Source organism: Thermobia domestica, chromosome 8, assembly GCF_964235325.1.
Source record: "Thermobia domestica chromosome 8, izTheDome1.hap1.1, whole genome shotgun sequence".
NCBI lineage: Eukaryota > Metazoa > Arthropoda > Insecta > Zygentoma > Lepismatidae > Thermobia > Thermobia domestica.
Window position 1 is genome coordinate 19906990 of NC_137461.1, and position 26610 is coordinate 19933599.

At 36.7% G+C, this 26610-nt stretch overlaps 1 protein-coding gene across 1 annotated transcript in view; it reads left to right on the forward strand.

Annotated features, from left to right (window-relative positions):
- LOC145692755 (phenoloxidase 1-like) overlaps window positions 1-26610 on the forward strand; it is an 82190-nt gene that overhangs the window by 19576 nt on the left and 36004 nt on the right. The window contains exons 2-6 of the mRNA XM_081768197.1: window positions 2951-3113; window positions 3445-3637; window positions 9979-10202; window positions 11161-11363; window positions 14320-14470. Coding sequence (XP_081624323.1) covers window positions 2967-3113; window positions 3445-3637; window positions 9979-10202; window positions 11161-11363; window positions 14320-14470 — 918 coding nt within the window. The 5' untranslated portion in view covers window positions 2951-2966. The remainder of the gene's footprint in view (window positions 1-2950; window positions 3114-3444; window positions 3638-9978; window positions 10203-11160; window positions 11364-14319; window positions 14471-26610) is intronic.

Sequence of the window (26610 nt, forward strand, 5' to 3'; positions counted from 1 at the left end):
GGAGACAGCATGACACACCAGTATGTCGCGACACATCGTTTGAGAAGCATTCATGTAACTCATATTTGTTTTATGCAATCTAGGCTTTATCTTAACATTTTCATCTCTTGTTCTGTACGTAAGAGGCAGGGGCGTAAGATCCAGGCTGAATGTTAGGAGGCGATTGTTCGAAGTCAATAGGTTTTATTTTATTTATAATACAAAAGTGAAAATTCTTAGGTTTTATTTTTAAAGTAAAAAAAAAGACACTATCCTAGGGGAGGGGGTGATCGTCCCGATCGCCCTTCCCCCCTGGATCCGCTCCTGGTAAGAAGTAGCGGTTTCGAATGGCAATAGCAAGCATCAATGTTTTCTAATGTTTTCATACAAATATCGATGGAACATTTTGCAACGACTTATGTTATGATAAAAAAAATGTTCGTACGATTTAAATAGTCGTCACATCTAAGTTATACAAGTAGCGGTAATAGATTCTTTTTAAAATGAGATACTTTATTGGCCTAAAGGTTTTAGTGTAAAGACCTACAAAGACGTCTTGGTACGTACATACGAATAAATAATGAATCTCAGTGTTTCTTTTTTCATGGAACTGATAAGAATCTGATAATAATGACCTTGTATGTTTGACACCGAGTGAATTTACAATGTCAAGAGCAGCTTAACTGAACACACACGTGGCCTTTTAATTTTTAATTTGAAGTTTTTACTGTTTGTTTTCACCATATTATTTATTTTCTTGATGTGAATATGGTACAGTACAATAAAATTACACAGGGTGTCCTAATAGGCAGAGCCAGCCCTAGCCAACTTGCCAATCCGTGCAATGACATCATTCTCCCCACCCCCACCCCTTTCTCAAGCAAAAGGCCACGATTTTAAGGATGTTAAGTATCCTATTCCATCATTAGCAACGAAGAGGAGGAAAAGTGTACTCGCACTCAGAAATGCCTAAACACATTGTCTGTTTTCTTTAAATAATAATATATTATGTTAGTGAAAGATAAACACATCTGCAGAGGAAATATTGTAATCCTTTTTTTATAGAATTCAATATCGAGCTTCAATCTCAATAGATCAGTTTGCAATTCCAGTGCAACTAGCTCTTTTATTTTTATTTCTTGATTTTCCTTCAACGTCTGTCCAAAATTAAAATAAGAAACTTGTTTCCACCTTCAATGATAAGGAGCTTGCTTGTGACAAAGTCAAGACTAGTTTTCATATCAAAACTCTGATAACTAACTAAATGGAACAGGAGTTCGCTACTGTTCGAGAATTGAGTTCTATTTGACAACAATCAAGCAATGTAAGCTGGTATTTGTTTGACCATTTGCTTTAGCATTGTCCATGTGATATTAAACTAATGTGACCTAAACATGATTTGTGAATGTAGTATTCAAATAGAAAGTCAGTAGTAAATTTAACTACCATCATTATGAAGTTTCCTTTCAACAAGAAATATTTTTTTTGAAATATACTTATGGTAGATTTTGCCGCCTCGTCCAAATGCGTGTATTGCACATATGGTAGAGCTGGGCCTACTAATAGGACAGTGGTGTCGCCTGTCTCTGAAATAAAGGTGTTGGAAAACTTGTATACAGAAAAAAAATGGAAATTGGTTAGTTAAAAAAGGAAACAAAAAACTATTTTAAAATTTTTATATTATTTTCATCTTTATCTACGCTATTCAACTAACTTGGGAACTCAAGGAAATAGACCCTAAATATCCCTTGGTTAGATTGTGGAAGGAAACACACGCAGTGAAAGCTCAACGAAGTCATAGATAAAATTTACAATTTGATCACTAAAGCTAAGGGGAGACCTAATTGTTTCTATGGGTACATTAGGTAGAGTTTCTTCCTTTAGCGTGTAGTGATAAAATTTACATTTTTACCAATGTCACTATAACCACCTTTACCAACTGACACTTCTCACACATTTACCTCTCGGTTTTCTGAAAATATTTTAAATATTCACCATCTAATTGGTGTGAAAATTTACAAATATTCTATTTAGTATTTGATGATATTTATAAATATTCTAGTTCCGGCACACCTCCATGAGAAGTCTTAAAATAATCACATTACTGTCTTAAATGCACTGCAATTGCAATCGGAACATCGCAAATTCAGACGAGAAAAATAAAAGCACAGAGTGTTCAACGTTCCCGCTTTTTAATTCCCAGTGGAGTTCAGTAAAGTAGGCCTTCAGTAAAGTTAATGCAATGTTGTAGACGTCCAGTAAAGTGCATTGCGATGTTGTAGACGTCCAGTAAAGTGCATTGCGATGTTGTAGACGTCCAGTAAAGTGCATTGCGATGTTGTAGACGTCCAGTAAAGTGCAATGCGATGTTGTAGACGTCCAGTAAAGTGCAATGCGATGCTGTAGACGTCCAGTAAAGTGTATAGCGATGTTGTAGGCGTCCAGTAAAATATTTTACAATGTTGTAGGCGTTCAGTAATGTGTATTACAATGATGTAGACGTTCAGTAAAGTGTATAGCGATGTTGTAGGCGTTCAGTAAAGTGTATGCCGATGTTGTAGCCGTTCAGTAAAGTGTATTGTGGTGCTGCAGGCGTTCAGTAAAGTGTATTGCGATGTTCTACTCATTCTGTAAAGTGGATTCCGATGTTGTAGGTGACACGTGTTCAAGTGTATAGCGATGTTGTAGGCGTTCAGTAAAATGTATTGCGATCTTGTAAGCGTTCAATAAGGTGTATTTCAATGTTACAGGCGTTCAGTAAAATATGTCGATAGTCAAAAAGTAAACTTAAAAACTACTGCTCTATGGAAAGTACAATTTTATAAAGTAATACTGAAAGTTATAAGCGTTTTACCTCATTTATTATGATGATATCAGAAATTGTTTAATTATCAAAAGGATTTCATAATGATGTATGGACTTTTTACAACTACAAAAGTCAGTAAGTGTTGTTTAATTTTCTTCCTCGTAGAAATTGCTTCATCACAATGAGTGGTAGACCAGGCCAAAGAACTTCGGGACAGTCATTATCCCAACAACTACAAGTCCTCTACTTATTCGATAGACCAAGTGAACCAGTTTTCGTTCCGAAAGGAGAGAGGAAAGTTGCTTATGATATCCCCAACTCTTACTTGGTAAGTTTAATATTCAATAATATTTGAAAGGTCTTTAGAATTTGATTTATATGTTCTGTTGTTTCAAACCACCACCAATTATTGCTGTTCTTTATTAAATAATACTGAGTTCAATTCTAAAATAACATTATCTGCAAGAAATATGTCCAATTGAATTATGGCTTTGCAAAATTGGTTTCCGACTATAAAACCATGACAATTGCTTGACTTTTAAATATGAATTAATTTTAAATGAATCCCCTCTAGTTGAGTGAAGATTCAATGCATTTAACTTAATCTGAGATTCTATTTTGGTATTTGTATTGACGTAGTTAATCTCTCTCTTCTGTAGCCAGACAAATTCCGTCCGGTGGCCGGTCAACTGAACACCCAATTCGGCGATGAAGACACCATCAAATTCCCAATCAACGAAATCACGGTTCCAGATATAAGCGTCCCTTTACGTCTGGGGAGAAGAGAGAACTTTTCTTTGTTCATTCCTTATCATAGAAAGTTATCAGCAAGACTAATTGAAGTATTGATGGGTAAGTTAAGTGCATGTAGAATAACTATAATTGCTAGTAAAAGAAATAAGCAGCAGGAGCTGCACAGTGATTTCAGTGAATGGCCCTGGAGGAATTTCTTTCCGGAATCACGATATCCCTCTCGAGACCAGATATATTATTGTGCTAAATGTAGATTTTCAGTATTTACATAATACTACTATTCATCATAGTGTATTGAAATTTCCCCTCGGAGAAAATCGTAACTCATTATTGGCTGCACATACTACTTATCTTGCGGAACAAATTTCCATTCAGCAAATAGAGCTCGTAGAAAGGACTAAGGGTCTTATTCCGTACTGGTTTGAGTCAACGCAATGCAGAATTTGTGTTTCAATTTCCGATAGTCGGCATTACAGTTATGATTACCTATAGCCTTCAAATAAACAGTTCTGACTGCTGGTAACTTAAAATCTTATAGCCCTTATCTTATAAAGAATTATGCTGTGATAAAGTAAAATATACCGACACTATAAATGTAAGTTGGGGCTGGCCTAGCTCTGTGGTAAAAAGGCTGGTTTAAAGGCAAGAGAAACGGGTTCAAACCCGGGTCCAAACTAAAAATCTTGTGGGTCCGGCGCACCCACTAGATTATTTGTGTGGGTGTCGGAGCTCCCGAGCACCCACGTAGTCGGCGCGCATGCATCGGAATGAACTGTGTCTTCACTCCCTTCTGGGTCGTTGTTCCATAAGAAGCCATCTGGTCGGATACATCAATATACAACTTTGCTTCATTCTATTCCAAAATCGCGGATGGTATTTTTGTTGTGCTTGTATGTAACTTCTGTCATTGTTGGCGCGTCTTTGGTTGAAAAAAATAAAACATCACGTGTATCCCTCCACTTCCCATCGATCACATTGGTATTGCTTTGCATAGCGATCATTTCACCTGTTTTGAGTTTCGCTGAAACAAAAGGTTTTGGATTACCTTTCCACTTTTTACTCAAGGTTCCTATCAAATGTGTTTGATTTCATTAAGTTCGTTAGCAAAAGCAAGACTGGTATAAAAATTGTATGTGAACAACTTTCTACCGGCATTCAATAATGGACTCATCATTTCCATCACTATCTTCGTTGACACAACTTGCTTTATGATTTGGCCTCCTTTCCTCCGTAGAGCTTTACATAGAGCTTTACATATCCTTGACACAAAGATTGAATAATTTCAGTCCGTATTTGTCTTTTACCTGTCATGTACTGCTTGAAATTAAGTCTTCCTCGAAACGGTCCATTGTCTCATCAATGCAGACATTTTGTTCGGGTGTGTACACAGTCTTGAATTTTTCATTCAGCGTGGCAATAAGGGGATTGATGTCATAAATTCGGTTAGATTTGTTTTCTCTTGATTCGTTATCAGAGAAATGAAACATACTAAGAAGTAATTAAAATCGGTTTCGAGGCATACACTTACTAATATTGCTTTTATATAGTGGACTTTTAGATAAGTATTTCTTGATATTTGTTTTTTCATCCAACCCCATCGATAAAATCAAACCTAGAAACTGGAGTATTTCACTCTTATCTGTATCATACCACATGGACAATCGTGCATGATCAGTTGACGTTTTGTTTTCAATGTGAGAAGTAATACATTGATCTGCGTATCTGTTCGTTTCAGTTACAATTAAGTTCAATACTGAATCATCAACAAATAGCTAATAGTACTATAGCACGTCTTTTGTACCTTGTAAAATATCAATAACCTCGCCCGCCACACCAATATCAAAATCATATTCGATCTCGTGCAAGTTTCCAAACACTGGATACCACACAATTTATTTTGTGGAACTAGTCCCAGATTCGGTCTCCTCTGGGTCTATTTCGGGATCACTCAATTGATGGTCACTAAATATAGATTCACCATTGTCTGAATTACGTCTTCTTTTCCGGGCATCTTCTTATTCATCCTTCCTAGAAGATTCATTGACAGTTTTGGGTGGTGGAAAAGGAGGATTATCAGAATTAGAATGTTACTAAATAAATCTTCGGTCAAGTCACTCATATCATTTTCCATTCCTTGTAAAATAAATCTTATTGCGTCCTCATTTGCCATATTGAGGTGAAAAAGAATTATTACACGGAGAAGGTGTTTCTCACGACAGCGTAATGTTAACTGAAATGCATTCAGCTTCTACGAACAATGAACTTTGATTGCCTGCAGTTTTACCAACTATTAAGTAATTAACGGCCTATTTCTATATGGTGTTCCCAGGGGCCAGTACTAAATATTTCTATATTTGTTTCAACGATAATTGTATAGAAAATCTCTACACAAGCCTATAATATGTACACTGAATCGTGTAGAAAATATATGCACATGGCTCACAGGTAAAAACTTTTTGTGCATATTATGCACACGGCCAAATAAGAGAAAACAGGAAATACGCAGTTGGTCCCAAGAGGAAAATTCTGATTTTGACCCTTGGCGCTCAAAGTGTTAAGTTATATAAGTGCTGTCTTAATTGAAACAGAAATCATAAGAAGATGTAAATCTCACATAATGTTATTTTTAATTCCAAAAGTTAGTGCTCAACTATTGCGGTCTATCATGCAAATCTGAAGATTTGAAATACGAAGTTAGGAGAAAGAATTTTTAATTTATTTCTGTACATACAGATAGTTATCAAAATAAAGAGAACACATGTCGAATAATACATCTTATTAACACGGCGTTGAACCACGTTAAGTGTGCAGTACAGTTTATATTGAAGAATATTACAACCATCTCCAGAGGAATGATGAATCATTCTTTAATAAGTACAGCACTGGACTGCAGTTTCGTCAGTGATGATGAAGAAGAAACTCTCCACTGGACTCACTGATTTAAAATTGACCCTACATGTTCAAAAACGTACAAGTCAGGAGATTGAGCAGACCAGCGGAGGTGTTACAGTTAATGTTCACCCTTATATTTCTCAAACGACGCCCGATCAGGTATGGCTGTGTGAATAAGCGCACTCTCATCTCGTAAGAAAAAAAAATTAAATGAAATCTTTGAGTTTAACGTCTCACGGTTATGCCGGTTAGACTAAAGGAGACGGTGATGATGAGTAATGAATGAAATGGTGGAATGAAGAAAGTGGGAGGAAACGGGAGAACCCTGAGGAAACCCACGCACACGGTGTTTGTCCACCACAAAGTTCACTTGGCGGGGGCTGGGATCGAACCCGGGACTCCAAGCACCAGAGGTGAAAGCTCTACCACTGAGCCACCGCGACCCCTCTCATCTCGTAAGACTACAGCGTTCATGCTGAACAGCTTATGGAGCATAGGAGGCATCTAGTCACCTAAAATATCCATTAATCACTAGAAGTAATTCGTTCTTTGAGAGGAATATCTTGAAATTCCTTACCGCACTAGCACTAAATACAAGCCATACTTAGCACTAGGAACCAAGCGTGCGGGGTATATGCTTCTTTAGGCGTCCGACATAAGATATAGACCCGACCTTTTATTAGAAGTGAGGAAAATTAGGATCATATGGCTGTATTACTGTTTTCTAATCATCGGTGTTTCTCGGCAGCATATTTTCCGTTCTACATCATTGGCAGTAGTGATCACAGGTGTCGAAACTATCTGACCGCGTATATTCAGGAATGCAGCTCCCGTCAGATTTTGATAGTAGAAATTGGTTTTCCAGGTGCTGGTTGAGTCCTATCATCAGTTGTGCTGCATTAGCTATACGGTTTTCGTAACAATCTTCTTCAATATTTGGCGATCCCTGTCAGCGGAGGCTGGGTTGGTGTCAACACTATATTACATTTCTCGGATTAGTCTTGCTATGAGTTCTATATCTTGTCATCACTTTGCTCACTGTTCCTATACCTAACGCACTGACAGTCTTTGAATACATCTTTTCCAACCGTCCACGCGTTCAGTTTCTCTTTTTAAAATCTGAGATGTCTCCTGTTTTGCAGTAATCAATGTGTGGTGTATTGCGTACATAAATCCGTACTACACCACCATAAGTACTGCCCATTATCACACGGAGTAACACGAACACAAGGCAATCGCAGCACACGAATGTTCAATGTTGCTAGTTCATAAGAGTTACGTGTTGCAGTTCATGAATGTTTTATTTTAATAACTATATCGACACAAGAGTGATACTTAACAGATTTGTATGGTGTTGAACCACCTTTCTCCTTCAAGAGATCTATGATAAGTGTAATGAAGCTGTACAGTCCGTGAATAGTAGTAAGTGGAATATTACAATATTCTGCTTGTAATTCATCCCTCAGTTCCTCTTTAGAAATCAAAAAGATTGCCCATTTTACGCTATCACCGTATGCTCAGTTCACTGTACACTGCTGTTCTTTTACTCTTCACGTAGTACGGAGTTTTTCTTAACACGTCACTACCAACAATACCCCGGCATTGTGGTCGCCACATGATTGTTGCCAACCCAGACATCTGACTTCCCAACTCCAGGTGTTAGCAATTAATTGATAGCTTTCTGTATGTATTTTAGTATGCATTTAGGTGGTAACTTCTGCGTCTCTAGTAGAGAATTCAAAAAATCAATTTAGGTACGATATTGATAAAAATGTATGGTTCTCTATTAGGATTTCAACACCAGAAATTGAAATGGACTTTCTTGTTTAAAAATGATGACAAACTTCTTTACGTCCATTAAATTCAATGTTTGTTCTTCTATAATATGCATTGAACATTTTTGTTTTAATATTTGAGTAGTAATATGTTCTTAATTGCCATCAGTGTAGACTGTATATACAAGTCGCGTATAAAGAAAAGGAAGATATTAAAAAAAAAAAAAAGAAAATTATATGAGAAGAAATTTATTGTGATTGATGTACAGGTATACTTTGGCTTTTTTTCGAAGTACTCACCATGAAGCTCCAGACATATTGTATAGCGTAGCACAAGCGTCCGTATACCCTCTGTGTAAAAATTTGTCGCCTGAGAGTGCAGCTAGTCCAAAACTGATGTCTTGAGCACTTCACTATCGTCGAAGCGCTTCGATGCAAGCTAGTGTTTTACGTGAAATAAACAAAGAAATCGCTTGGGGCAGGGTCGTAGCTGTAGGGGGGATTATTTAATAGTCTCATCAAAATCTCTGTATTATCAACAGTACAAGCAGCGTTATGGGCGGGCGTTCATATATATATATATATATATATATATATATATATATATATATATATATATATATATATATATATATATATATATATATAGGGGAGAGGAAGGGAATGGCGATCAGCCCACTTTGCCCTCTTGCGTGACCCGAGAAGAAGTCAAACTTGTGCTGCCATCTGCCTCTTGTAGTAAGGTTTCTTGTGTATTGTCGAGGAAGTTGTCAGAGAAGACTGAAGTCTACAGCGTGCTGAAACTTGTTTTTGTTGATTTTCTTATAAGGATCTGCATATTTCAACTCACGATACGTACAATTTTAAGTTGTAAGATCTTGAAGTTACTAAGATTTATAAAAAGTTATATTTACGTCTAATGCACGACACACAGTTATATTTCAAATAAACTACGTTTTACAGTATAACCAGCTCAATTTTCATAATGGCGCAATGTTGGGAATGCCGATCAACGTGATCGGTTTACAATCATGGTGATCGCCATTCCTACCAAACATTTGGAATATTTCTCCAGCCAAAAATTATAAAGGAGGCTAGACCTAAGATAGGTAATACGCCTACTTGAGTCAAACACTGAAACTTTGGTATCGGTGTAACCTTTGTGGATCGTGGGTGCATCCTGACTGTACTGTTGTGGACTCACCACGTGGATATATCTGTGACGTTTCTTTGAAAAAACGTCAATAAAACATTCAGTTGACGTTTCTCAGTCTTTCAAAGGCGCAGTTTAGCAAAAAAAAGAAAAAGAAAAAGAAAAAAGAAAGAAAAAGAAAAAAAGAAAGAAAAAGAACTGCCTATGAAACTGTGTGTGTTTATTAAGCTTGTACTGTTGATCGCCATTACCAACATGTGATGGGAATGGCGACCAAAGTAGCAATTTGAGTTTTTTCCATCGTGTTCCCGAACTGAAAGAATGTTCCTCTTTTTATTTTACACACTTATTGTAGAAGGATTGGAGTACGTTTTTACAAATTTGTTTCAATATACTTTGCAAATGAAACTACGTAATAATCCATTTTTCTTAGGTGATCGCCATTGCCCACCTCTACCCTACATATATATATATATATATATATATATATATATATATATATATATATATATATATATATATATATATATATATATATATATATATATATTATTAGAACACTTCATAAATTTATAACATTTCCTAAAAATACTGTAATAATTTTCCTTTTTTTATTTTAGGAATGAGAAATTATGAAGACTTTTTGTCGGCCTCTGTATTTTGTCGAGACAGGATTAATCCTTACATGTATATCTACTGCTTATCAGTAGCCATCCTGCATCGCCCTGATACTAGACACTTGGAATTCCCTTCCCTGGCCGAAGTGTTTCCTGATAAATACGTGGATAGCGCAGTATTCGCACAAGCACGAGAGGAATCCAATGTCTTGTCAGAAGGGTCAAGAGTAAGTGGAGTTTTGTGTTCTGCTAGAATTCACTATATGTGCAGTCATGTTGAAAAGGAAAATTCGAATGTCTAAGAAGTTTTGTTTTTATTGCTAAGTATAATTGCTCTACACTGAGACTTCTTGTCTAAGCATGCCACCTCTGGGAGAGAGAAATCAAACTTTCAGATGAAATAGTGTTATTTATTTTTCCACTGGACTGACAGTCATGATTAGATGTACATGTCTATCTTATACGTATTGTATAATTAACAATCAAATATTAAGAATAAAGTTTCCCAAGTGACCTAATTAGACTGACCCTATTCAACTGATTTACTTCTAATTTGGAATTAACTGTCTATTCAAAAAGATATTTAAAATGATACGAATTTCATTCCGTGATGGTAGTTTTCGATTCTCAAAGTTTGATCAAAGTTATAAGGGTTCAAAACTGACGCCAATGCTGAACACCATTTCAGTGGACGACTTTAATATGGCGTTACAAAGCCTCTACGACTGGTCCCGCGAGTTTGTTGCTAGGAAAAAGGTTTTATGTAGAAAACTAACGTGGTACTAAACATTTTTCTAACATCGTTAAGTATATTTATTACTTCGAGATAGTCCCGAAGTGTATTGAACTCACGGTGTAGTTGTAGATATTACCCACTTCTTGCTTACAAATACATTGTGTCAAGAGTCGGGAATTTCAGATTCATGTTCTCTCATTTTTATATCTGATAAAACGAGCGATGACGTATTTAGGTATTTTGAGCATTTTATAAATGAGTAAATTAATTACCAAGACTATTATGTAATAATGGTGACATGGAAATACATTGTATTAGATGTATGCATAACATATTTTACAGTATTATTATTGCTTAGAATGTTTCAACTTCCTTCCTTCCTATTGAAATTCTGTGTATGCCACTGCAGGTGATCATGCTAGCATTATCTATTGTGGTTTTACTCGTAGGTTCCTTTGGAGATTCCCAGAGACTATACAGCTACTGATCTCGAAGAAGAGCATAGAGTAGCTTACTTCCGGGAGGACGTAGGAATTAACCTTCACCATTGGCATTGGCACTTGGTATACCCTTCCGATGCCCCACGGAATATTGTGGAAAAGGACAGGCGTGGTGAGCTGTTCTATTACATGCACCAGCAAATTATAGCTAGGTAAGCTGAAATAGAAATACAAGATTTGGACTGAAAAGTATATGAAATAAGGTAATATAAATTACATTTTTTCTTATAATGTGTAAAATACTTTCTTTCCAAATGCCACTATAAAGTGACAATATCAAAAATGAAGTAGAGATTAAATTCCCGACACTGTTACTCCTGGCCTGGTCTCACCCACTTGTTTATCCACACTAACCTGGAAGCACGTAAAGTTAATACTGTGTTGTAATATAGCGAACACCCCAAAACTTTCCCAATCACTTATGACCAAGGGCGGATCTAAGGGGGGAGCTACGGGGCTGTAGCCCCCCCTTGACGCTCAGGTTTACACTGGATAAAATGGGCTTCAATTCAGCTTTACACTGGATAAAACGGCAAATTATGGTTTAGCCCCTCCCTTGATCATATCCTGGATCCGCCACTGCTTATGACTATCCGGGTTTTTGCTTATTGGCGTTTGCTTGTGTTTTCCCTAAATTTTTGTGTTTCTATTGGCGTTTTGCTTTTATTATCTAGACTCAGTTACTCGTACCAATTTTTGTTTTTCTACAAAAACTAACGTTACTTAATTTATTAGTATCCAGTTGAACAGCTGAGAAAATATTGTTACGGTTTTGGCTTTGTTTACTAGAGGTGGTAATAGCCGAGAACTTTCAAGGACATGAAATCGTCAATAGCCAATGAGAGGTGCGCTGTTTTCTGCTTTAGATGGTACTGTTACATGATTGGAAGACTGTTCATACAGCAATATAACTTTACTCTTTTTTGAGGACATTGTAAGATGTTGTTATTTGATATTGACTATGAGTTTTGATCAGTCATGATTTTTCTTTTCTGTACGAGCTTGAATACGCAGTTCTGTGTTTCTCAAAGTTTGGATTTATTGAAATAAACATGTTTCATTATAATATAACCTTTAAATATTTATATAATGTTTTAACTCAATGTCCAAGCAAAGGGACGTAAGATTTACGTGTTCGTTACTTTAGATTAATCCCAAGACTGATCTTTACATATTTCTTACGTTAAAAAAAAAAAAAAAAAAAACGCTAAAGTAGAACGAAGTGTGGAAAAAACATGCTCGTAACAAGGTAAGAGTGCAGGCGAAGGTTCGCAGCTCTGCCCCTCTTTAATATATTCCTGGCGACGTTGCTGACAGCAAGTCATGATATTGAAAACGGCCCAATAAATCGAGGATGCTTATTCCGAATCTCAAATCAATATTTGTTCATTACTTTTGTTCCCGAGTCACAGTTGAAGTCACTCATAATGCCAGTGAAAGAGAGGTTATGATATTGAAAACGGTCAAGATACGAGGTGTGTTAGAAAAGTAATGATAATGACACATTTTGTACTAACTAAAGTTTTTATGTTTTTCAAACAACAATGTTATTCCCTTCAAAGTAGTCTCCTTGGGCAGCTATACACCGGCGGAGTCATTGTTCCACTCTTGGTAGCAGCGCTGGAAGTCTTCAACTGGTATGGCTTTTAACTGGTCGGTCACAGTCTTTTGAATGTTCTTCAGAGTTCCAAAATTGCGTCCTTTTAGGACATGTTTCAATTTCGAGAAAAGGAAAAAGTCACAAGGACTCAAATCAGGTAAATAGGGGAGTTGAGGAACAACAGTAATGCGTTTTGAGGTCAAAAATTCACTGATGGAAATGGTCGTGTGACACGCGGCATTGTTATGATGAAGCATCCACTTGTCTGCAATGTCTGGTCTCACACGAATCACTCTTTCCCTGAGCCTTTCAAGGATACTTTTATTTAAAAAAAATTTGACAGTTTGTCCTGGTGGAACAAATTTTTTGTGCACGATATCCTTACTGTCAAAAAAAAAAAAATCAGCATCGTCTTGATCTTTGATTTGCTCATTCGACTTTTCTTCGGCCGAGGAGAAGACGGAGTGTGCCACTCTTTGCTTTGCTGCTTTGTTTCAGGACCGTATTCAAATACCCAGGATTCATCACCTGTGATCACACAATTGAAGAATTCTTGGTCATTGGCAATCCTCTCAAGAAGATCAACACACGTTTTTTCGATTGTCCTTCTGTTCAGTTGTGAGGTTTTTCGGCACCATTTTGGCACAAATCTTTCGCATGATGTACGGTGAAAGTGTTTAAATTTAACTGTTCACTCGTCATCCTTATTGTTAAACGACAGTCAGATCTCACAAGAACCGTCACACGTTCAACGTTTTCGTCAGTTTTTGAAGTTGGTGGCCTCCCTGAGCGAGGGTCGTCTTCAACATGTTCTCAGCCTTCCAAAAATGATTTGTGCCAGCGGAAAACTTGTGCTCTTGATAAGCAATGTTCCCCATAGGCCTCTTTCAACTTTTCAAAAGTCACACTCGCGGGTTCACCAAGTTTAACACAAAAATGTATTGCAAAACGTTGCTCTAAATTCCGATGCTGCATTTCTGTAAGACACAACAAAAACACAACTCCACTGATGGCGCTGCCAAAATAATGTGTTAGCTGTACGGACGGAGTTGTAACTCGGACTGAGGAAGTGAAAGGGATAAACAAATCTGTCTAGCACAGGCCGGTAAATACAACGTTGCCAGATCGCCCGCAGTGTTGTCAGTTTCATTACTTTTCTCTCACACCTTGTAAATTGATGTCCGAATTTCTTATTCCGAATCTCAAATCGGTCTCCCCGATAACTTTTCACGTTCACAAAACACAGTTGAAGTCATTTAAAATAGGTTTCCAGGTGGCACCAGTGGCAGACAGGTCAATTGAAACTGGCCAGATAAGTCGAGGGGGCTGACTCTAAATCTAAAATCAGCTTTTGAGGCACAGTGGCAGGTATATTTCGTCATGTTGAAGACTACTGGATAAGTAATTTAAAAAAGACAGACAAAAATAATGTGAAGCGGTTTTTAGTTTACGAAGCTGCTTTTTTTTAAAAAAAAAAACAGTTGAATATTTTGTGTTATTTTTTTCAGGTACAATTTTGAGCGAATGAGCAACAAATTGAGACGAGTTCAAAGATTCATTAACTGGCGAGAACCCATTCCAGAAGGTTATTTCCCCAAACTAGACAGTCTGGTTGCTAGTAGAACATGGCCTCCACGACCAAGTGGACTCACCCTAAGAGTAAGTCGTCATTTAAATTGAGGGAATTGAAATATCACTTTGCAGTTTACTACATATTGTATCTTGATGGCGTAAAAATATCAAATTTGCTGTATATTTATTTGTCTGAGTTAATAGTGTTCCAATAGCTACTTGTTTACATCCATGACTAAGTTAACAATAAAATTGAAAATGATGCTATGTAAAAAAAAAAAAAAAAAAAAAAAATTAAGCTGGTCACTCACATTATTCAAAATTACCTTATGCTTCGCAATGCAACGGACTTCTTCGACAAATGATAAGAATAAAGCTCTTGCATTATTATTATAGTGCATTTACACGGGGTATTTGCAATACAGCACATTGTGTAGTATCAGAGCAGTACATTACGATGGAATAATAATACTAATGATAATAACAGTAGTAATAATAAGAAAACACTAAAAAGAGGAACACTAATATAAAACACAATGCAGTTAAAAGTAAATTAAGCAGAAATAATTCCTTGTCAAAGCTGTAAAAATTGTCAAGCTCACTATCTGTCTAAAACAACGAAAAGCTGTTGGCGCAATCTTAAAATTACATTTTAGCTTAATGTTTCTAAACGTCATTGCTTCAAAACTATCAGTAAAATCTCACAAAATTTTCACTTCTGAGTAATACAGTAAGTCTAAATGATGAATCTTACGTTTTCATTAATTCCAATATATTTAGGATCAGATAACGTAGGCCTACTTAAAATCAGGTAACGTACTTTTGAGATGAGTCCTTTCAAGGAAGGGAGTGGGGCGGCAAATGATACTATTGCACGGGAGGTCAAATTGCCTGCCCCCGACCCTGATTATATTTTACTGTGTTTTCAACTGGTATTCTTGTAATGCTGTGTGTATTACTATCGTATATCTACTTTGTACTTTACTATATCTCTATTTGGGTTTTTATAATTACTGACCAGTTCTGTATCTGTTAACGTAGTATATTGATGTTTAAAAAATCCAAAGAAGGCCAACAAATCTAGAACTTTCTATATAAAAGCAGTTCTGACTGACTGGAACGGCCAGATCAAACTACTTAAGCTAAAAACTTGATATTTGTACGGGACATGATATTTGTAACAGTAAGTAAAGTATATATGTCAGTACCAGTATGGAAGGATTTCTGGAAATTCAACTGGAAAGGGGGTTACAATTATTATAAGATGATGCCTATATTTCGGAACCCGTTAAGCTTAGACACGTGAAATTTGGTACTTGGACTTTTCATTTAAAATAAGTAAACAAGTTTTTTTTTTTTTTTCGAGAATGAAAGAAAAGGAGTGGGGATTTCGAATACCTTAACGTTAGAGACAGGTACGTACGCAGGAATTCATTTCGGAAGGAATCCCAAGTTTTTTTGGGGGGTGGAGGCGGGGAGATTCAAAGTCAATATGAGGATACATTATATTAACATTTGTAAAATCCTCACTAAAATTAGACTAAGATGCCCATAAGAAGCATTCGAGTTTCTTGTCAGACAAGTATGAAAAGCTCAGAAGGAAACATGCAAAATATTCTTCACAATGACACGTGTGGGGATGTTTTACTCTAATATATATACAGGGTGATAGGAAACTCCACCGACAAACTTTGGGAGGTGATTCCTTATATGAAATGAAAAAAAAAGTTCTGATAAACATAGGTCGAAAAACGTCTCCTTTCAGAGGTATGAACCGTCGAAAATTCGAAAAATAATGTTTCGAAACGCCCTGCCTTAGAAACTATAGGACCTATTCCAAGCGGTTTAAGGAATTACACAGGAACTAGAATGCGATCTATCTAAATATCCATGTTTTAACATTCTCCGTTATCGGCGAAACGAACGCGCCATTAGTACTTAAAGGAGTATCTCTATACCTCAACTTCCTTTTTACAGTTCGTTTCGCCGATAACGGACCACGGTAGAACATGGATATTTAGATAGAGCGCATACTAGTTCCTTTGCAATTTCTTATGGGATCGGTCCTGTAGTTTCTAAGGCAGAGCGTTTCGAAACGTGAATTTTCGAATTTTCGGCGGCTCATAACTCTGAAAGGAGACGTTTTTCGTCCCATGTTTATTAGAAGTTTTTTCTTTCATTTCATATAAGGAATCACCTCCCAAAGTTTGTCGGTGGAGTTACCTACCACCCTGTATATATATATAATAAGATGAAAAGGTAAAAGCACAGAGACAACGTAGGCTCGGTGATTAAAAGATAAAATATAGTATTACTTGTCGTCCACTAAAAAAAAAAATCCACGTCAACATTACTATCTACCGTGCACGTATGTTTGTTCTTGCGCAATATTGCCAAATTCTGACTTCTTTGCGCTCACATCAAGATGAAAAACTTTGATAAAGGGGGAGAATAGAAATATTTTTGCCTTAGAATGTACAGTAGGGTGGAGTGAAATAGTGGTCAAAAATTTTTGGGGGGTATTAATTTTTCTAATAGAGTGGAAACGTTGCCTTACCATTAGAGTACTGAGCCACAGAAATATTAGTCTCATTAATTAATTCCTTTGGGTGCCACACTGGACTTGAAGTTTCACCTTGAATGACTATAAATTGTAACATACCTTGTTTGTTACAGACAAGTTAATAGGCTCAATGTGAATATCAAATTATATTACTCATATTATTATCGTAATTTTATAATAGGGCAATTTAAAGTATTTTTATGTTTATTATTCTTTCGCAAACATTGCGTTGAAATGCAGATTTTGTTGTGTTTAGACGTTGGTTCTCTTAGTAAACTGCTCTTGAGTTTGTTATCAATCTTCTTCTTCTTCTTCCATTGAGTCGCCCATAGTAGGAGAATATACAGGCTAGGAGCATTACGGAATGAGGCCGGTTTATAACGTTGATTTATAGTTCAAAGTAAGGTTGTAGTATTCTTTCTTACTATATCTTTTGTTCATGAATATCTATATTCTATGCGAATTATCTTTATTTTGTTTAATAAAGCTGTAATAAAAGTTTCACCAAAATTTCCAACAGCGGGAACGAGAGAGAGAAGCGAAACGGTGAAACGACTGTCTTTATATATACTGTGTACTTCACCAAAAGCCGAACAAGAGTGGCGTCGTAATTTTCTTTCTTCTGTTAGAAGAAATTTTATTTTGTGATGGACTGAGAGCGAGTTCGTCGTTTTACTCTGCATAATAATACGCTCCAAGGAGTGAAATTATAGTGAGAACGTTATTCTCCCTAGGTTTTGGATGGAAGGGAGATAATTCTAACAGATAAAAGGTGGAAGTTGATCACGCACATGGTGATTCTTGTGTAAGCTGAACAATGGCGTAAAAACTAATTACTTCTTCTAGTAGCAGCACTTCAGGTAACGTGACTAATTTTAAGTCTATCTACAATGACTATTCTGCATGTGAGCCTTGAAGTAAAGTGAACTTAATCTTGTTTTATGGGAAACTTCAGTAGTAAAACTCGAACTGCCAAAGGTCAACGCAGGGGTGCCCATCCCCCCCAAAGCTGATGGCGCACTGCCCTCAAAACTAATAATCTCTTCCCTCCTCAAAACTCAAGTCCTCTAAAAACAATTGCCCAGTGTAGCAGTAGTTTTTATAGTACTAGTAATTGTTATTTTTGTTGTTTTTATTTCCTGTAGTAGTATTATAGAATGCTTGTAGTAGTAGTAGGGGCAGTAGTAATTATAAAAATGGCATTACTTTTATTAGTAGTCTTGGTAGTGTACAATACTAAATAGCTATGTTCTATAAGGATATTGAAGGGTATAAAAACTTCTACACATTGTGTATGGCACAGGTATTCTTTTTTTTTTTTTTTTTTTTTTTACAATTAGTAGTATTATTTTTTCTTTACAAAATATTGATATAATTCCCTTGTACATGAAAAGTAAGACGCAAGTTACAAGTTATTGAGTTTGATACCAAAAGAAAATGTTATCCTCGAAATTAGCCTACAAAAAGAAGTGATATCCAACAAAAAACATTCCTGTAAAAGAGCCAAGTACGAGTGGCCTTAAAAAGAATTGAAATCACAAAAATATGCGCCAAGTTCTGGTGGACAACAGTTACAAACACTCACTGGCTCACTTCAAATTTAGATTTGAAACTTGGCTGTTGTATGTATGGTTACCACTAGCTCACAATTATATCAAACTACTTTATAATTTTCAACAGACAACATAGGCAAGTTTCAAATCTAAATTTGAAAGTGATTCCTTGAGTGTTTGTAACTGTTGTTCACCAGAACTTGGTGCCATCCTTTCATATAGCAACTTGCGCGGTACTTCATTCATAGAGTTTCTAAGTAGGGGGTAAGGGGGATTCATTCTCGAGATTAAAAAAAAAAAATCGCAACGTGTTCCAATGTTATTCTGACGACAGCAAAATTACTTATTCGACATTAGAGTAAAATTCTTCCACAATTTTTTTATTCTTCCCAATTTTTTTCTCAATGGCACAACTTGCGCCATTTATTTCTCCTGTGGGCGGCCCTTCTCTCTTAAAACGAACCAACCTTTCCTTTCATACGGCTACTTGCGCGGTACTTCATTCATCGAGTATCGAAGCAGGGGGTACGGGGGTTCACCCCGGAAAATTTTTGAAAATTAGCTTCTCAAAATCGTGTTTTAATGCTATTCCGACAGTAAAATTGCTAGTTCGAAAGTAGAGTAAAATCCCCCCCAAAATTTTTCTCAATGGCGCAGCTTGCGCCATACATCCCCCCTGTGGGCGGCCCTGGGTCAACGGATATATCTATATTTAGTTCAGTTGAATTATTTTGGAACACGAACCTACTGAATAAACTATTCTTTCTTCGTATTAGCTACAGTGGTTTATCAGAGTTAGAAATTAAATCTACAGTTGTTTATTAGAGTTAAGATAACGAAAGCACTGGTGTTCTTCAGAAGTATAAATTAATATTTGTGAGTACGAAAATGTATAGTTCACGAGTGTATCTTATACACGGCACAATGTCCGAGGAAAGAGTTCCTATGGGAGAAACCTTCTCCCAAAGGGGCCCAGCCCGTGCGCGGCCTCGAATAGTCTTAGCCAGCCCTCTCATTATGTAAGTCGTACGTAGCGTAAATCTCTCTCTCTCTCTCTCTCTCTCTCTCTCTCTCTCTCTCTGTTGTGAAGTTCATTAAGTATTGAGTTAACCGTATTAGAAATGTATCTGAATATTTTCTATTAAAGCTTCAGTCCACGTGAAATTTCATATAATATATATATATTGATGGTATTTATCAGTGCTTCTTGCTATATGTGTTTACAGTTCAAGTGATTTCATGGGTAAGGTTACCATTTTACGAAGATTGTCTGAATAGCATCTATAGTTCTCCAAAGTTTGTCCACCTTCGGTTATCATATGTTACAGTAATAAGTTGAACGTTGTCCCTCTGCTTAGATTGCTGGTGTTTCTAACTACGTTATGTCGAATTGCTGTTTGTTCAGTAACTGTCTGTCTATAAAAAAATATAAGCATATCTCGTCCATTCGTCCAATATTTGTCTAGTTAATATATATATATATATATATATATATATATATATATATATATACAAAGTCTCATCCAATTGTCCTTTATGAAGTGTTATATACTATCGTGTCCGTTGTCTACCTAATCCAGATTGTCTAGTATTGTCTATTATTACTGTCCACCTGACTTGTCCGCCCGAAAGGGAATATTATTATTACTAAACGTCCGAGTCATTGGTTGCTGTGTCTGCCCAGTGGATGTTCGGCTGTACACATTACTATTTGAGTGGCTACGGCATATTGAGTTATGCGAAATGTGTGAACGGAAATTCTGTCATGCTGAAGTGGTGATTAAGACGTCAAGTGTACTATATTTGACTTCGTATAAATTGCATTACATTATAATCGATAGTAGAATGCGCCCATGGTTGGAGCTGCCGAACGGGGATGTCAGTAAGTATTACCTCCGTTCCTTTATTGATTGTGTTTAGCACTTGAACTGAACCGGAAGCGGTAACACTTCTTTCAGCTGACGCTCGCTCAAGCGAGAATCACTCTGTTCTGTTATTATGTCGTACCTATGACAAGTGATGTGAAACTCTTAACTTTATTTAGTTGTCTGTGACTGCAATATGGTTGTTTCTCTTAAGTGGTGTGACGAAGTGTCAGGTAATAGTTTCTAACAGTTACAATACAATCTACTTCGACTATTGGTCTATGGACAGTTCTCTGGTGAAAAAAAAGAAGTTAACAATAAAATCTGATAATGGTTGATATTGTAAACAAATTGGATATGAGATTGACAGACAGAATTCTAGATGTGTTCTATTGAAGTTTTTTTTCCTCACAATGTTATGGTACTATAATGAATATACTGGCACCTTACGTTAATTGTAGAAGTGTGGTTAACTACCACACCAGTCTGAGTTGAAGCATTGTTAATAAATAGTATCTGAAAATGATTTTTTTTCCTTTTCAAAGTACTTAATATAACTAAGGTAAAATATTCATATATACGTACATGTTTAAGCTGAGCTTTATTAAAGGAGTTGAGTGGAACTATTACTCTCCCTTCTAATCTGCATCCACCGGAGGTAAGTTTCTGGTTCTTTATTCTTTTTGTTTCCGTTTTCGTTTATTATTATTTTTCCGTTGCGCGATAGATTCCCTTCTCGATTCCTTTCGAGGTTGCTAGGACTTCGAATTAGGGATCAAGAAGTGAGTTCAAGGGAGGTGGTCGTTACGTATTGGAAAGAATCAAAACTTCCCTTGAACTAAGCTTTTAGATTGTAGCAGTAGTTTTACAATTTTTGGCGAACCAGCCAAGGATTTTTCTGACGGTGGAATTGTGGATGGAAGGAGAGTAAAAAAAACAGAGAGAGAGAGGAGAAAGAAAATGAGAGTGAGGCAGACTGTTCGGTGATGTGCGCTGGTAGGGTTACTGGTGTTGGTTTCTCCCAAGGGAAGTATTCTATTGTATTGATATATTATATATTGTGTGATATATTTTGTGATAGTGTTGTTGTGTACTTGTTAATATGTCAACGTCTGAGCGAATTTCAGTTGGGGGCAGTGTTGCTAGCTCCGATTCTGATAGAGAATACGCGTGCTGTAATCAAAGTTTTAAGTCTGTAATATCAGAAACTGCTGAACGGGAAGATTCAGTCATGTGTGAAAAGTGTACCCGATGGTATCACTTCCGTTGTGTCGGGATAAAAGAATCCGATAGTATGTTTGAATTAATAAGTTGGGATTCGTACCAATGGATTTGTCAGGGTTGCCAACCCTCAAATGGAAATGGGAAAATCGAAAAATCTTTTGAAAATGGTGGCTTGGTTAAGTCCAACCAAAATGAAGAACAAGATGTTCTAAAATTTCCTGTAGTTACTTCGTCCCCTATTGGTGGGTCAGAGAGTTCAATGGAAATGCGTTTATTTGCGTTCTTACAAGAAAAGTTTGGTGAACAACGCGAAGAGTTACAAAAGCAAAACGAAAAGCTTGATAAAAAGCTTGATAGGCAGCATGATGAAATTTTGATGTTAGCTGAGAAAATTAACGAAGTCAAATTTGAAGTACACAAAGAAATAGTTGAGGAATCGAACAAACTACGTGAACAAATAAATGTAATAACTGGATCCCAGTTGGAACAAGAGGCTCGACTGCAAATTGTCGAGAGTGACCTCTTGAAAGTAAATCAGAAAGCGGAAGAATTGCAAGGTGAATTGCGAAATTTGCCTGAATTAGTTGATACTAATAGCAAGGAGATAACTTCGATTAAAGAAGGATATGAAACTACTGCCACTATTCTCGAATCGGTTTGTGATGAACAGAGAAACTTAACCAAAAGAGTCTGTTTTGCAACAAAAACTTGAGCTTCGTTATGAGCAGCTTCAGAAGGAAATTAAGGAAGTTAGAGCGAAGTTTCCGGTTTCGAAAGAAATAAATATTGAGACTGAAAGGGGAGACGATAGTGTTGCTCCTAAAAGAGTTTGTTTCACAGATGTCAGAAAGGATAGGACGTCTGTTGAAAAGAGTAAGTTTGATTATAATGATCAGCCGATTTGACATTCGGATGGAATGTTGTTCAATGGTGCTACTACAGCAACTAATACTTCTTGGTTTTCTAAACCTATCCCTAGTGTTCCGACGATGAAGTCCCCGTTTAATTTCGATACTTTTGGAAGTATTGGTGGAAATACCGTGCCTGTCCTTGGCAATAGTAGTTCTCCAGTCTATACTATGTCTAATTGGAATTCGAGTCACTCGACTCCGAAATATTCATCATTCAGTCAACCCAGTTGGGGTAGTTCCATTAGTAATCCAATCAACCCTTTGAGTCAGTGTTCCACACCTTTCTATAATGTGTCCAACTTAAGTCCTTTTGACAATAGTCCTATATGGTCTAGAATTCCTAGTCAGCAATATAATTATGAATCTAAACAGATCTCATTAAAAGATCTTACTTATTTTCCTACTTTTGGTGGAGAAATTCGTCCTGGTGCATCCAGAGCTTTCCTCAGAAATTTCAAACGTTGTATAGATCGATATTCAGTGTCGGATTTTGAAAAGATCAGAGCTTTTCAAAGTTGCTTGCGAGATGGAGCTGAAGTTGGATTCAGTCTGTCCTACATGAAATCCGTTCTTTTGATGACTGTATCCGGCTATTTAAAAGTCAGTATTGTGATGAGAAAACCGAGCTGATGCAGAAAAGATATCTCCAATCTTTAAAATATGATAAAAATAAATATTCCTCGTTGCTAGAATTTTCTTGGTTCTTGGTTGAAATGTACTATAACATTACCGAAAATCCTAACTTTCAGGATTAATTTTGGGAAGCTTACCTTACGATGATGTAAGATTATTATCTGTTAATCCAAGTCAGAACTTAGTCGATCTGATGATTCAGATTGGGAATTTGTCTTCGATTACCGGTCCGCGTACCGAGTTTGAACCTCCTTCTAGGAAGAGATCATTTATTAAACAGGCGAAGGTTATCAAAACTAACCAAAACTTTAATCAGAATAAAACGGTTGATAGCAGTTGTCAAACTGAAAAGAGGAACCCCGAGTATTCTCAGAACTTTAATAATTATAATAATAATAATTATAATCAGAACTCGTTTCGAGGTAATAATCGAAATCGACGATTTAGAGGAAGAGGCAATCGATATCGAAATAATGGAAATCGATACTACAATAACAATAATAGTTATAATAACGATCGAGTAGAAGAAAATGATGGATCTAGACAGATGTCTAACAGTAACAGTGAAGGGTCTCCGAATTCGAGAGAACAGGTAACCAGTTCGGAAAACATGACTCGCAGCTGCCAATGAGAAAGGGGCAGGCAAGCTGCGAAGGACAAGACCCCTTTCGAAGTATTTGCACAGTGACCTCGTCAAACTCTTCTGATTCTACAAATCCGTTTCTAGAATTCCATGTTAATTTTGTAGTTGAAGACGATTATGTCTGTTCTTCTTCTGAGTACTATTTTTCCCCTTCACCCATGATAAAAGGGAACATTGCGGGCATAGATCTTCGGTGTACGGTGGATAGCGGCGCTGAGCTGAATTTAATGGATTGGGAAGTATGGAAACGTCTAAAATTAACTTTCCCAGCCGCCAAGCTACATCCGTATACTAGACTCACTTTAGGAGCCTTTGCAGGAAAAGAAAAATTCCAAGTACAGGGATTACAAACTTTTAATTTAAATTTTCAAGGTCACCTTTTTGAAACTCCTATATTTGTAATGAAATACTTACGAACTGATATCATCTTAGGATGTCCCTTCCTGGATAAATTCAATGGTATTATTGATCGAGGTAAAAATGAAGTTAGACTCCAAACTTCATCTGGGAGTCAGATTTCCTTACAGACCATAAGGCCTGAAATCTTATTTGTTGGAATTTCTTCGAATCGTGTGGAAGTCTCTTCACCCACATGGCCAGTTCGAGCTACCGAACAGACGAATAAAAACACTTCTTTAGTGACTTCAACCATTGAGGAACCTCAACAGTCAGTGAAGCAGCCTACGAATTTTCCGATGAATCCTGTCGAACATTATTCATCAGAGGATCCAGAGCCTAATGTTTCTGAGGTTGAAATTAAGGATTACGTTAAGTCGAGAATCGACTTAGATGAAAATTCGAAACAACGTTTAGCCAGTATTCTTTTGAAGTACCGATATTTATTTTCGGAGTATCCTAGACGGGTGCGTGCACCACTCTATAAAATTCAATTAATAGATGAGAAACCGATAGTAGGACCGTACTATCCTGTTCCCCAAGCACTTCAACCTGCTTTTGAGAAAGAACTTCAAACTTGGATTAAGCTTGGGTTAGCTAGGGAACAACCTTCTCCGTATCGTAATCCGATACACTGCGTACGCAAAGCGTCAGGAGGAGTACGTCCAGTTTTAGACCTCCGAGCTCTAAATCAAAAGGTTTTGGCGCCTAAAATTTAGGTGGAACCTATAGGCGAAATTTTGAACCGCGTAACCAAAGCGAAGTATTTCAGTTCTTTCGACTGTTCTTCTGGATACTATGGAATAGGGTTAGATCCCACATCATATCCATGTACTAGTTTTGTATATGCAGGTCATCAGTATGTAATGTGTGTATTACCGATGGGTATTAAGAGTGCACCTTCAATTTTCCAGAATATCATGTACTCTTTCTTTGATCAGACTACTAAATCTTTTGCCACGGTCTACCTAGACGACATTTTAATTTCTAGTTTTTCCCTCGAAGACCACTTCGAACATTTAGAAAGGGCCTTTGAAATTTTTGCTCGTGCCAATTTCTCATTAAATTTTCGAAAGTGTCAATTTATCCAACCCGAAATACATTTTCTAGGACACATTATTAGTGGAAATAATATCAAGGTTGATCCTCGACATAATGAGCCCATTCGTTGTTTCCCGATTCCGAAAACCAAACGGCAATTAAGAGCATTTTTGGGTTTAGTAAATTGGAGAAGAAAATTCATAGCTAATTTCTCTGCTTTAACATCTCCTCTAAATGATTTGTTGAAAAAGGATCGGAAGTTTGTGTTCACTCCTGATTTATTAGAGTTATTTCACAAACTAAGAGAAATGGTAAGTCAACCACCGGTTCTTAGCCAGCCTGACTTTTCACTTCCATTCCATATTTTCTCAGATGCCAGTGGAGAAAATTTAGGAGGATTTCTTGCGCAATATCTTGAAGGTGAATCGTCCCCAGTCATTATTGCTTATGCTAGTAGAAGGGTAAAGCCACATGAGCTGTCCTTGTCCATTTTCCAACTAGAAGTATTAGCTATTCTCTTTCTTTGCGACCATTTCTCGCAATATATTTTAGGTCGTCCGACGGTTGTACATTGCGATAACGCAGCAGCTACGCATGCGTTTACCATGAAAAGTTTAGATCCTAGAACTACTCGTATTATTCTAAAACTTCAAAGATACGATCTACAATTCCAACATGTGTCATCAGAAGACAATTTCATTGCTGATATACTTAGTAGATATCCTCCGGAACTTCCTGGAGATAGTACCCATCTCTTGGTTAACTTGTTGTCTAATCTTGACTTTTCCTTTCTTAATCGTGAGGAATTCCTTCAAGGTCAATCTGACGATCCATTTTGTCAGAAAGTTCGGGAATCTCTCGTTAATCCATTGGAAGTCTCTGACTTCATAGAACATAAAGGTCTTCTATATCGTAAGAATGTTCGTACAAATCAATGGGTTCTCATTGTGCCACAATGTCTGGTTGATAACATTGTTGAAGCAGTTCATCTGCGAGGCCATTTTGGAGTGTACAAATGCTTGTCAGTATGTCGTAAACTTTTCTATTGGCGTAACCAGCGAAATTCTATAAAGAAATATGTGAAAGATTGCACTCGTTGTGCTGAGACTAAGTTCGCTAATCGGATCATTGCTAAGGAAGCATGTCAAATAGAAGCTCAAGCTCCTCATGATAAGTTAGGAGTAGATTTGGTAGGAAAGCTACCTTGTAGTAATGGGTATTACTATCTTTTGTCGATTATTGACATTTATTCTAGATTTGTTGTCTACCTACCTCTTCGCACAGCACATGTTAAAGAAATTATTTCTGTCCTCAAACAAAAATACTTCTATTCTTTTCCATACCCTCGGGTAATCATATCGGATAAAGTTTCACAATTTACCTCACGACTCTGGAATT